The sequence below is a fragment of the Euleptes europaea genome, chromosome 12 (assembly GCF_029931775.1).
Source record: "Euleptes europaea isolate rEulEur1 chromosome 12, rEulEur1.hap1, whole genome shotgun sequence".
Taxonomy (NCBI): Eukaryota; Metazoa; Chordata; class Lepidosauria; order Squamata; family Sphaerodactylidae; genus Euleptes; species Euleptes europaea.
In genome coordinates, this window is record NC_079323.1 from 32,376,902 (window position 1) to 32,391,050 (window position 14,149).

Here is a 14,149-nt window from a genome sequence, read left to right on the forward strand (position 1 = left end):
CAGTTCCCCTGGAGAAAATGGCGGCTTTGGATGGTGGATTCCTTGGCATTGTACCCTGTTGATGCCCTTCCCCTCCCCAGGCTTAGCCCCCAAAATCTCCAGGTATTCCCCAACCCAGAGCCGGCATTCCCACTCCCCAGGTTGAACAGAGACTTTGGAGAGCCTCCTCGCTATACCTGCTTACAAAACCTGGGACTGTCCACCCGATACAGGCGTTAACTAGAGATTGGCCTCTGCATTTTTTCCGGATTCGGTTTGAATTTTACTTCATTACATTTCACGGTTCCTTCAGCGTACTGTTTTTCTCCGTGCCTCCTACATAAAATGCCTGCCCAGGGACCATCCACTTATTGTACTTGAAGGAGCAGGCACCAGCCATGAAAGCTTACGCCAGAATGTGTGTGTGTTAAGTGCCGTCAAGTCGCTTCCGACTCATGGCGACCCTATGAATGAAAGTCCTCCAAAATGTCCTATCTTTGACAGCCTTGCTCAGATCTTGCAAATTGAAGGCTGTGGCTTCCTTTCTTGAGTCCATCCATCTCTTGTTGGGTCTTCCACTTTTCCTGCTGCCCTCAACTTTTCCTAGCATGACTGTCTTTTCCAGTGACTCTTGTCGTCTCATGACGTGACCAAAATACGCCAGAACACAATGTTGTTAGTCTTTTAACAGCCACAAGCTTCCGGTTTATTCTTGATTGCAACAGCCTAACACAGCTGCCCGTCAGGCATGACCCCTCAATATGTGGATTCTGAGCATTACAGGCGAAACTTCACCGATCACGCGACGGACCACCACTCCTCAACTTACCGACATCCCGTACCGCCTCCTCGCCCCTTCCCCTCGGTTCCTTTCCCTCTCCCGGTCTTCTCTCCCCCTTTGACGGCAACTTCCGGTACCACTACTTGCTTCCGCCCAACTGCCTAGTAATGACGTCCTCACATCTCCGTCCTGGGCGCCCACGGAGCAACCGCCAACGCTTCGTGGTAGAAACGTTACATGCCTAGAGCGGCGCCCTACCGGAAGCTCCGAAGAGGTTTTTTTTAATAAAGATGGCGGCTTTCCTTTTTTTTTTGGCCGGAAGTTCGGGAGTCACTCTAGACTTGCGTTCATCTCGAGGAGGGCGTGGCTTCGGTTGCTAGGAAGCCGCTTGGTGGGACGGTTGGGCCGGCTGCGCTGGCGAGCAACTGCCCCTGGGTGACGTAGCGCGCGCGCGCTTGGGTTCGAAAGGGGGAGACGGCGGCGCTATGGTGAGTGCGGGGCGGGCGGAGGGCATGGGGGGAAATGGGCCTACCCCCAGTGCCACAGCGCCAGAAGTCGGCTTCCCTCCTTGACAGCTCATTATCTCAACTTATGGCGGCTACAGCAGGAAAAGTGGGCCTTTCTTTTGTTCACGCGCACCCCCCCTCACGCTTCTCTGTTCCCAAGTATCATGAGCAGGAAACCCCCCCGCAATTCGTCCATTTCTCACATTCCTTAGTTGGGGGGGGTGGTTCTGGTTGCCGCTGTTTTTGGGAAGTGGGTGTGCCAGGTAGGGCTTTTGTTTTGCCCAGCAAGGCTTCTGATTGATTATTGGACATTTTTTTTATATAATATATATTTTTTATTTTTATAACATAAAATAAAACAAACAATAATAAAAGGAAATGCAAAAGAGTGTCAATGAAATAAGCTACATTAATACAATCTAATTTTTTTTAAAAAATATAGAAAGTTCAAAGAACCCCTTTGCCCCTCCACCCACCATAAAAAGTGACCCATCGCCGGACTTCCGAAGAAGTGTCTAAACAGTTTTAAAGATATCATTATTAACAATAATATAAAGAATATACAAAAACTGTTTCTATAACTCACTAACTAATTTAGTAAAATCCATTTTTGCCAGTTTATCCCAATATGAGACGGCCTTCGCCCATGTTATTTTAAATTCTTCCATATCTTTTCCATGTAGGAATTCTGTTAATTTGGCCATCCTCATATACATCCATAATTTTTCTCTCCAGTCCCTAATGATTATTGGACATTTGATTGGCTGTGCAGATTTTTAAAAATGTGGCTTTGGCATCAGCTGTCACAAGGAGTTGCACTTTATTACTGGTTAAGCTGTGGCAATCGTTTTGTGGCTGGCTCTGCCTCCTGTGGCAGCCATTTTGTGGCAGCCAGTTTGTTGCTGAGCCCACCATGCCGCGTTAGGATTCCAGATGTGCCTGCAGTCTCAAAAAGGTTGGGGGCCCTTGCCTTAACTCAACGCGTTGACAGATAGGGTGTCTTGCTTCCTCCTCACGACTCCCTTTTGAGATAGGTTAGTTAGGCTAAGCAAGAATGACTTGGCCAAGGCCATCTCAAGAGTTTCTAGCAAGCGTTTGTACCCTACTCTCCGCAGACTAGATCTAGCACTTGCTAGTACTGAGCTGGATCTCAGGCCTGCAGTGTCTCCCGCGGTGATGCTCCACTTTGGTGCTTGCTAGCGGTGTCTGTCTTAGGGAGCTGCTAGCTAAAATAGTTCACGGTGGTGGTTGCCCTTTCGCCACTGGAGTCAGTGTCAAGAGGAGATGGTCTGCTGGTAGCTGGGAACTACTGTACGATAGGTGATAGATAAGACTTGGAAGGACAAAATGGCTTCCACCTGGCAGCTTCTTGTGCTCAACTGGCTTAGGCACAGGAGCTCAGGAGAGGGAGCTGCTGTGGATATCCACTCAATGGGACTTTTGCTGGTGACCATAATAGCCCATCTGTTCCTGAGTGACAGCCCTCTAGCTGAGGGCAGGTGGCACAGAGATGGCAAAAATGACTGTTTGCAGCCTAAACAGGGGGAAGCAAAAGTAGAGCGGAGAGTTTCAGGCTGCAATTGGTTGAATTTGGAGAGGTAGCGTTAGGGAGGCTGCAAAATCTGTTCTCTCTAGGGGTTGGTTGCCCGCTGAATTGGGTGCCTGTTGGCCTCCACTGTGTGCTGCTTACATACATGTAAGCAAAGGAAATGTTAACAAAGATACCACAAGACTCCAGTGTTCTGTCATCAAAGGAAATTATACCCTGTAGGTTGCCCCTGAAACTTATCAAAAACCCCTTATTTGGTCTACCAGTGAAAGCCAGCTTATACTGTGCAACCACAGCTGCTTTGTTTTAATGGTTAGACATGTTTATCTTTCATAGAGACTTTTAAACATTTTTTGTTTTATAGTAGCACCACAGTTTTAATTCTGTTGCACATTAATGTGGAAACGGTCTCCTTCAGCAGTGTAAAAAGTCTGCTGGATGATGGATACTTTAATTTGGAGGAAGGTATTTAGTGCTACTTTAAGGTTATGCAGCCTCATACTGAAGGGCAAGAGGTGTTCTTTTGTCTCTCTATATTCCAGTTCGTGAACTTTTCCATGTTTGTTCAGTGCAGCTTTTCCTCCTCTTCCCCATATCATTGTTGTGCATTAATGTACTTCTCGGGTTTTTCCTAGCTTTTCTCTGATCTTTCCCAAACCTGCTTTGCTGCAAAGCCTGGATGGCTGCTGTGTGTGTGGGAAAGTCCCTATTTTCCTTGTCCCACTAACATGGCAGCCATTTTACCTTCCCCAGTCCTTGTAGAGGCTGTCTCCTGTCCAACCACCTGCATGCCTGTGGGACTTCTTTGAGGTTATTTTTTAAAAATTGGAATATAATGGTACACATGTACGAGAGGGAGGGATTGCAAGCCACAGCAACAATGGGACTTCCATAGGAAAGCTTCGCTATGTGGAAAAGCCCCATGTGCACATAATATAGACAATGAAACATCACTCAGATATTCTTTATGGCTGTTTCTTTTTAACATGAGGCTCAGGCATGGTCAAACAAAAACATTTCCTCTAGATTAGGATTTCATACTGAATAAACTAGCTTCAAAATACATATCCTGAAAAATTGGATATAGAATGGAAAATATTTGTTCCTTAGAAGCTGCACAAACTAAGAATTGTGACAGTATTTATTTAAGCATTTGTAGATGTTTTATAGCCCAAATCAATTTATCAGAAGCGTCTTCTTCAGACCTTCATGGATTTTTATATGATGTGGTTAAAATAATGCCATACTTATCCTGTGGTGGTAGATTTCCTGGGGTTTAAGTATGTGCATGTTTCAGTGTTGAATCTATAAAGTTTTGCAGTGGAACCAGAAAGTATGATTTATAGCACATCTTTTCGTGCTCATCGCGTTTGGTCATCTCAGTTTTTTGGAATATCACCACCATGTGGTTTGCCTGCCTATACCTACTATTTGACAATTCCTCATCTCTCTAGAGCCTTCTTTCTAGCGAGATTAAACACTAACCCTTCAATGGTTATGCAAGGCAGAATTTTGAATTTACCATACTCTGAAAGGACTTGTCCGTGCTGTTCTGGCTCCATTGACTCATTAGCTTATGTGCTCTTGGAATGCCGTTTCTATGAAGACCTTAGAGCACGATATATCTCTCCTCTTTTAATAAAGAAATTCAGTGCCTCTGTGTCTGATATATTATTAAATGATAGGGATCCCAAGGCTACATTGGTAGTGGCAAAATTTATCTCAGTCCTTATATTCCCCAAATGTTAGATTCGAAACTATACTGCTCAAGATCAAGATCAAGGAACTTCTAAGGGATAAAGGAAAGTATGATTTGAGCGGCAATACTCTCTGTAATATATTCTTATAAAACTAGTAGAATGTTGTTTAGACACCACATCGTGAAGGTGAGTGTTTGCCATCCTAAGCAGATTTACACTCTTCTGAGTGTAACTCTGCTAAGGATGGCACTAGGAAACACTGACATCTGGAAGCATAATAAATAAATTTAGAGGTTTGACTGGAATGTAGTTTGCATCTGCTGTAGAGTCCTTTGGTTAAGCTATTAAAGGAAGAATGAGTGGGTATGCAGTGTTTACTCATTTGTTTATTGTTTTAAAAATAGACACTGCATTTTCATTTAATTGCCTACAAGTGTGGTGCATCTTCAAAGTTATTTTTAGGAATTATTTTTGCACATTTGTTGAATCTTAAAAGTAGTCTAGCATTATACTGCATTGTATAATTGAAACATCCATTTAAAGACCAAAGTATTAGCAGCAATACATAGAAGTTTGTCTGCTGGCCTGCTGAAAAATTAGCCTATTTACCATTGGTCATTTGTCTAATAGTTCAATCTCTAGGCTCAGTTTAAACAAATGCATTAAAAAGAATTGATGGATGGCAGGGGGAATTTCAGTCTCTCTCCTATAGCTGTGCACTGTCCTGAAAGATGTCTGTAAGTAAGGTGGTGATACTGTAAGCCTTGTTCTTAAACATCTCTGAATTCCCATTATGTCAGCAGCCACTGTAATGTTCCCAGACTCAGGAAGAGTGGAATTTGTTTCGACTGCAAAGAAGAAGTGTAGATAAAAACAAGATGAGAGTTTTAGTATCCATTGGTGGAGAAACTGCTGATTACTTGGTAAATCTTTAGATAAGCCACTCAGCTGTGACAGCATGCTATAGTCCTCTGCTGTAATAACATGAACCCATTCTTTGGAGGTGCACCAAGTAATCTCCTGCAGTCCTGAAGATAAATTAATTCCTTGCTTCTCTGGTTGGCATTATTCAGCTGAAGATATAAATAATACACTGTACTGGGAAGCTTCTTTTGGTATGTTTCTGACCTTCAGTGTCTGATATCTAGGTCAAGAGTCTGAAACTTATAGATTTAACTTTAGTGTTGTACTCCATTCTGCAGTGATGCAGTTATAAGGGCTAGAATTTTTTATTTTAAGTTGAAACTTTAACCATGACTTTTGTAGTTGCCTGCAAAAGCAGGATGCTCACAGCTCTATGGCTATTGGCTAAGATTCAAAGAGTTACTCATGCAAGAAACTGGCATGAAACCTGCAGAGATGTTGACTTGTTCCCTTTGAATCCTTTGCCATGTCACTTACTGCTTTTGAAACGCCCCCCAGTTACAATAGTGGTTTGCCATGCAACGTGGGGAGGTTTGCTAAGAACAAATGCTAATTTGATAAAAACAAGTCTGAATCTCTCTTGGGCTCACGAAGTTAGGATGCTACTAAATAGAATGTGGAAATCTGTGACCCAATCTCCTGCATCTTGAACTTCTCAAAGGGAACAACATTAATTAGGTCTACCTGTAAGTAAGAACCATGTTCTTAAGATGACATCAATCATAAATCTCATGAAGTTACATGTTTAGTTTCATGTGATTTTGGAGTTTAGCCTTCATATATAATGTTGGCTGCTCAGTTGTGGACTCTACTGGTGCAATTGGAATCCTAGACATCTTTGCACATACCTCAGTATGCATATGCTTTGCACACATCAAGTCTAATGTTCAGTTCCTGATATTTCCGGTCAAAGCATCTGGGGTAGTCAAGTTTGGGAAGATTTCTGTTTGACACCTTATCGAGTTTCTGTCATGGCAGTTGATATGGTAGGAAGGGGGAAATGGTGCCTTTCTTTGCTGGGAAACTGACTTAGACCATGGCTTCCCTGGAAAGTACCCTGGTGACCCACCACCCCCACTCAGGACCTCTAGACTGACCCGTTGAGATGGTAGGCTTCCAGCTCAGCACTAGAACAATAACAAAATAATGTATAACCAACCTGGTAGCACCTGTGCAATCTAGTACATGGGGAAGAGAACTATCCCAGAGAAATAGATTGTACTACATGAAGGCAAAAAATGTCTTTATAAAAAGGTTTATTGTAAAATAGAGAAAAAAGGGAAAGGTGGTTGGATTAAAAAAAGGGTGGGAAAAAGGCAAAACAAAATATAGGGAAAAGCAAGCAACAACAGCAAAGAGACATTGAAATGAAAAGCAATACAGTGGAACCAACTAAGCTACATATTTTACCTATGCTGTAGCTGGTTCCTCAGAGCATTTGCAGAGTTCCTTGTGGTAACAAGAAGTCAAAAGAGTCTATAACCCCTACCCAACTTCCTGTGGGCCCAGTTTCCACGGAAGACTGAAGACAAGGGAAAATCCTAAACATCCAGATATTTATGCTAAATGAAGTTGGACCTAAACCAGCCTCCTTTCTAATGACAAGCAGATTTCTCCAATCCCATGCAGATCCACATCTCTGATGTCAGAGGCTACTTTTACCAGCCAGAACCATATATAGTATAGTCCTGACTCCATCAAGCACCTAGTAATGGCTCTGAACTTCCATGACAAATAGATGGTCTGGTCCAAAAGGGATAGTCTGCCAGGATGGTCCAATGTGGAATGGAAGTGAATAGCTCATTCTAATGGAATCTCTAGCAGTCCAAGATCTCAGACACTTTAGGTGGCATACTTGAGCCTTAGCAAGTTTTAGGATTTCTGTCACAGCAGGCTTTACTGGTTTAGGTGAACCTAATAGTCTAGCTCAGTATAAGGCAGCTCTGTATATCCATGCTGTAAAAAGAATGGCTACAACTGTAGGTTGTGTTCTGCCGTGGTGCTCAGCTGTATGTGGAGCCTTTTTTCCAGCAGAAGGCTCTTCACTTAGCTGAGCAGAGTGGAAGAATACAACTCAGCATTTGGGGAAGGCTCATAAATCAGAAGGACCTGACTGGCTTTTAAGGACTTAGAACATAAGAAAAGCCATGCTGGATCAGACCAAGGTCCATCAAGCCCAGCAATCTGTTCACACAGTGGCCAACCAGGTGCCTCTAGGAAGCCACAAACAAGACAACAGCAGCATTATCCTGCCTATGTTCCACAGCACTTAATATAATAGGCCTTCTCCTTTGATCCTGGAGAGAACTGGTATGCATCATGACTAGTAGCTATTTTTACTAGTAGCCATGGATAGCCCTCTCCTCCATGAACATGTCCACTCCCCTCTTAAAGCCTTCCAAGTTGGCAGCCATCACCACATCCTGGGGCAGGGAGTTCCACCGTTTAACTATGCGTTGTGTGACGAAACCAAGCTTTATGTCTCTGCACATGACTCTGTGTGCAACATTGTGTGCATCTAGCAAATTTTTCTCCCTGTTTTTCCTTTGTCTTGGGCCATATTTTTTTTTGCTAAAACATAAAATAGTTTTTCAAAATGTAATTGCCCTGGGACAGAGCTTAGCTCCCCTCATAATCAGAGGGACTTAAGTTAGGTATCACTTATGCTTTAATTTTAATGTGGCTTAAGCAGGACTAAAATGGGCTGTTTGTGTGTGTATTTGCCAATGAAGCTGGTTCTAATCTTTGTGCCACAATAAAAGCACTTAGTTGTTTTTGCTACCTTTTGAACATATTTTATGTACCTGTTCTGGGAGGAGATGGCTTTATTACTGGGATCCCCAAATCAAAATACTTCCTTAAGGCCTATTAAGTTCCTTTCACAAATATGAGCCTGACACTCTTTAATATATCTGATGCCTCCTGCATCTGTCATGTGTCTCTGCATGCTGACTATGTCCCTAATATTTAAATATCTGCATTCATTTTACATTTTCATGAATATACATATGATGGGTTTTTATTGATTCACTGTGTTTTGTTTATAAATCTTTGCTTCCATGCATACATCACCTATTATTTAACACAGGATGATTACTACCTCCAAGTTGATAGACTTGAAAGAAAGGATCTGTCCTCTTGGGAACACTAGATGGAGCCCTATAGTTAGTAAAGTTGTCCGGTACAGTTTAAAGATGTGTGGTACAGTTTAAACAGTACGTGTTTGCACCTATTTATTAGTTTCTTCATACAAACATCATCAAATTCTCAACATGACCCCATCTCTGGACACTTTAATATGAAGACTGGAGCTATGGACAAACAAGACGGATCTTTCTACAAACTTGAGAATCGCTCTAGGATTGCTGAAAATCTGAACCCTCCCTCCCCAACCTTAGTGTGTGTGTGTGTGGGGGGGGGGGGGTTAAAGAACCCCAAAATGATAGAAGCAGCTCCTGAGCTTTAAGAAAGAATGCCCTCAGTGGTTGCTGTCAGGCAACCCCAACTGTATTGCCAGCCTTCAAGCCTTGGTTTCTGTCAGTAAAAGGAAGGGGGAGGCTGTTTTGGCCCTTAAGGGAGGACTTACCAGGGCCAGGTCAGGCGGTAATAACCAGATGACTTGCTAACCCTCCGTGTGCATGACTTACCCAGGCCCAGCTGCTTGCTAATGTTTAACAGCAGCCACCTCACAAAAGCCAGTGGTGTGTAGTGGTTAGAGTTTCAGAACAGGATCTGGGAGATCCAGGTTCAAATCCCCACTCATTTATGGAAGCTTACTGTGTGACCTTGGGCCAGTGATATGCTGTCATCCTAGTCAAACTCACAGGGTTTTGAGGATAAAATGGAGCAGAGGAGAGTAGTGTCAGCTGCTTTGGTTCCCCATTGAGAAGAAAGGTGGGGTATACATGAAATAGATGAATAATAAGCATAGCTGAAGATGGGGGAGATAAAAGGTAGGTAGTTGGATAGGAAGGAGAGAAGGAAATAAAGAAAGGCGAGGATATGGAGGCTGCCAGGAAGAGAGAAAGAAGAAATAGTCTGAGTAGGGAGATACAAGCGAAATTGAGATTCCCTCGCATTTCCTTGCAGGTTCCCTACCGTGCACCTCAGCCCTGGCAACTGACACTGCAGAAATGGGCCAGATTTTTCCAGGGGAAAGGCTGCCAGGGGGAGCAAAAGCTGAAGGTGTGGGGGCTGATAAAGGTAGGTTGGCTGGGAGGCGGGAAGAAGAAAAGGAAGCAGGAAAAGGGGACAGGCTGTGGGGACTTTCAAGAAAGAGAAATATGAAATAGTGAAGGAGAGGAAAATGGGATGGCCCCCCAAGCCTTTGCGGTTCTCCTGCTCGTGTTTATTAATTTGAACCATTTGTAGATATCCCTCTTCTCTCAGCAGTGGAAACTGCGGTGTTGACAATTCTGGTTGCTACTCTGTTATGAGAGAGTTATGGGAAAAACAGTGTGAGCTAGTCTAGCTGTTTGGGTTACAGTTGCAAAACAGTGTTGGGATTAAAGTTGTTAACTCTGGGTTGGGAAATTCCTGGAGATTTGGGGATGGAGCCTGTGGAGAGTGGGGTTTGGGGAGGGAGGAACCTCAGGGGGTATAATGCCATCCAGCCCCCTCTCCAAAGCAGGGGAAGTGATCTCTGCTGTCTGAAGATCAGATGTAATTCTGGGAGATCTCCAGGCTCCACCTGGTTTGGAATCAGAATATAACTTAAGTGTTTTTATTAAGCACGTAGTAGCTCTATAAAAGTAGTCACTATAAATGCCACCCTTTTACTAAGGGACAATTAAAACTCTAAGGACCCTTTTCCTGAATGCAGTGAGGAAGTCTAGTCAATGTTGGAAGAAAGTTGGCTACTTAGTTGTAGCCAGATTTCTTATGTGCTTACTGCAGTGACTAAGAAGTTTACTGGAAACCTTCCCAGGTGCACTTCAGAGCATTCACAACCATTCCAGCTTGATTTCCATTGCAATCCTGCGCTTACCCCTCCCACCCATGGGTTTTAAACAACTTACAGTGCAGTCCTAAACAGAGTCATACCCTTCCAGTGGCCAAAGTTGATGATACTGTGTCCATGGGTCTGATGCCCTTTTAAGGTGAACTCAGCCCTTTAAATTGTCTCAAGGGCCTGATCAGTATGGCAGGACTGGGTGATCTTGCCTCCTCCCATACCTTTTCAGGTGCTGAAACAGCTACCGTGATTGTTTTCGTACTTGACAAGGGGGGGGGGGACACAAGATCTCCTGGTCCCACCATGCTGCGGGCCTGATCTCTCGTGGCATTTAGAGGGGTGTAATCCTCCTCAGAGCCCTATGGCGCAGAGTGGTAAGCTGCAGTACTGCAGTCCAAGCTGCTCACGACCTGAGTTCGATCCCGACGGAAGTTGGTTTTAGGTAGCCAGCTCAAGGTTGACTCAGCCTTCCATCCTCCCAAGGTCAGTAAAATGAGTACCCAGCTTGCTGGGGGTAAAGGGAAGATGACTGAGGAAGGCACTGGCAAACCTCCCCATAAACAAAGTCTGCCTCGAAAACGTCAGGATGTGAGGTCACCTCATGGGTCAGGAATGACCTGGTGCTTGCCCAGGGGACCTTTACCTATTTTTAAAAATCATCCTTAGGAGTGCACTGATAACTTTGTTCAGGATTGCAGCCTGTTTGCGTTCCTGCTCAGGGACCAAATTATGATAGAAATTCTAAAAATCTTCGGTGTATGGCGTCTGATTGCTTTGTTTAATTCATTTCATTTTAGTTGTTCAAGATGCATATAGAAATATCCTGCTCTCTGGTAAGGGAGTGGTTGTAATTTTTATTCAGACTGAAGTCTTGGGTTTTGGCATCATAGAGGATATTAATGAAGTTTAATTTTATTAGCTAGTCTAAATTAGCTGGAAGATCCCAACCAGATTTACAGCCTTCTAAGCACATCAACTTCAGTGAACCTAGAAGGCTGTAACTCTGTTTATTATAATATATAATATGCCTTTCATTTGGACTCCTCTGGATTTTTTCCCTATTCCCCTCAATTGACAATTCCCCCTTAATAAAGTTCTTAGATCGGTTTTCTTTTTTAATAAAACAACTGTTCAATATTAACTTGATATCTGTCTTTGTGATAATGGATTTATGAGTATACAATAGTCCATAGTATGTTCTGGCTGCAATCTGTATTCAGTTGAATGACATAACAGTTAATGTTTTACACAACACGAGGGGAAATATTTTTTTTTAACTTTAATGGCTGCCTTGGCAGGAAACTGGTTGAAATATAGTGCAGAATAAGAACTGGCTCAAAATGTTCCCAGTAGTGAATAAGAAAGGGATTGGTGGAGTTCTTTGCCTTAGGTGTAGCAAGGTAATAAATTTTTAATAGGCCACGATATTCTCGTAATGTTCAGGGTAAATGCCAAATGTGTGCTCTTTGGAACTGTCTTTCAAACTGTTTGGTGCTAACGCACACTGGTATCAACTGGCTGAAGGTCACTCTTCACCTTCCCAGCGGCTCCAGGGGAGCTCATTCTGGTTAGAATTGCTCAGAATAGCATTAGGTGCAGCGAATCATTGTGGCAGCGTAGACAGAAGGCCAGATTTACACCTGGGTTCCAGTTCATACCACCTTGAACTCCTTGGAGGAAGGGCAGGATTAGCGATAAGATCAAGCAGTGAGCTCTTTTGGAAGAAGGCAACATTAAAGAATGGGGGGAGGGGAGAGAAAATTCTGTTAAAGGTTATAGTGGATAATTTGTGAACACCTCCTGTCACAAATATGATATTCAAATACTCATTTGTTATTGAAAGTTTGACCTGTAATTGTTTGTCTTCAAATTCTGAGGAAACAAACTGATGAGAGTCCAACAAGTGTGAAGTTTCAGTTGCATCTACCTCCTCTCTGTGCCTCCCCTCCACACCTTTGGTGCTGTTTGCTAGAAATGTGAGCCACTATGTGATGCTGCATTGTCATATTTTGTGATGAGGTGGTTTGCTTCTTCTGAAAAGGTTATATGTTATTGCTGCCATTTTAGGATGTGACTGTTGGACTATAAAAGCTTGGTGGAAGCAAGAGCAAAAATAGCTTTTGTTACCTTCGCGAGGGAAATTATGGCTGGACATTCTGAGATCAACGCATATCAGTAGTCATAGTGATGCATGGGCCAGGGGAATAGGATGCTGAGGAGCGACTTATGGTTGTAGCTGGTTTACTGCGAAGAAGGGGGCAACTGGCTAATGCTGATAAGAAACAGTGAGTGGTAAAAGACCTACTGCTGCACAGCTCATCACAGGGTTAGATAAGATACACTAGGACAGGATAACAGGATCCACTGAAAGGTTGAGGATGTCGGTTTGCCTAGGCCAGGGGTCGGCAAACTCATTAGTCAAAAGAGCCAAATATCAACAGTACAACGATTGAGATTTCTTTTGAGAGCCAAATTTCTTAAACTTAAACTATATAGGTAGGTACACTGTTTATTAATAAACTTTAATTAAAGTTTTAAGTCTTAATTAAACTATAGGTACAGTGAATAAAACTTGATATCATACTTAATAGTGATCTTATTTATTGATAAAAATTAAATTGTAAGTCCCTGCCATTTCCCCCTCCCCGTCCAGAGTCCTCGTTTGGAGGCCTGGTCTACCGCCATAAAAGCCTATTGGTAGACCTGGCCTCCGGCTGAGTCCCATTGGGAGGCCAGGTCTACCCACTGGCTTTCTTGGCAGTAGACCTGGCCTCCGGAGGCCCATAGAAGCCAATTGGTAGACCTGGCCTCTGAAGGGGGACTTTTTCCCCTCCTCGGAGTCCAGGTCTACCGACAAGAAAGCCAGTGGGTACACATGTCCTCCCAATGGGACTCAGCCAGAGGCCAGGTCTACCAAAGGAAGCCCACCCCGCCCAACAGCTGATAGGTGGGGGGGGGAGGAACCGCTGAGCCACCTGCCCAGCAATCGCGCGGCTAGAGGGGAGGGGAGGCTTTAGCCTCCCAACCATTGAGGGCAAGGGAAATGGGGACCCGGCCATTCTCCATGGCGAGGGGGGGGGGGAGAGACAGCGCGCCTGCTCGCCCGCTCTCTCTCTCTCAGGTGCGCCGGCTCCGCAGCCCGGCTGCCGGCGCGAGCGGGCACAAGAGCAGGGGCTCCGAACCAAGTTCGGAGAGACGCACTCAACGGGCCAAAGAGCCGCATGTGGCTCGCGAGCCGCAGTTTGCAGACCCCTGGTCTAGGCCATCACAATTTTGAATGTCAGCCCTGTTGAAATTGTTGATTCTGTTTTCTCCAAGTGATGCACTTTTTAAAACAGTTTGCTATGTGCACTACTATGAGAATTGTTTGTTTAATGCATCTGCAGAGACTTTAACATGCTAACTCTGTATGGAAGCATTCTTTCACTTGCTCGTTATTGCAGCCTGCTGTTGATAATAGTTTTAATTTTTTCTCTCTCCCCCATGTTCTAATGCAGGGGTCCCCAATCTTTTTGAGCTGGTGGGCACATTTGGAATTCTGACACAGGGTCGCGGGTGCAACCACAAAATGGCTGCAGCAGGAGATAGAGTCAATCACAAAATGGGTACTGCAGGAGACGGAGCTGACCACAGAGTTTCAGGGGGTGAGGCAACTCTAATAGCAACTCTTCAACATTTCAGGCAGAAGCTTTGTTAACGGGACTCCTTTTAATCTGCACAGCCCGAATTGTATGAGCTGGAAATCGTCTTTCCACA

The 14,149-nt window shown here is 44.0% G+C and overlaps 1 protein-coding gene across 1 annotated transcript in view; it reads left to right on the top strand.

Moving 5' to 3' along the window:
- Positions 1 to 727: 727 nt before the first annotated feature.
- Positions 728 to 14,149, top strand: part of NME7 (NME/NM23 family member 7) — a 99,402-nt gene continuing 85,980 nt past the window's right edge. The window contains exons 1-2 of the mRNA XM_056858168.1: positions 728 to 817; positions 9,529 to 9,642. Of these exons, the coding sequence (XP_056714146.1) occupies positions 728 to 817; positions 9,529 to 9,642 (204 nt within the window). The remainder of the gene's footprint in view (positions 818 to 9,528; positions 9,643 to 14,149) is intronic.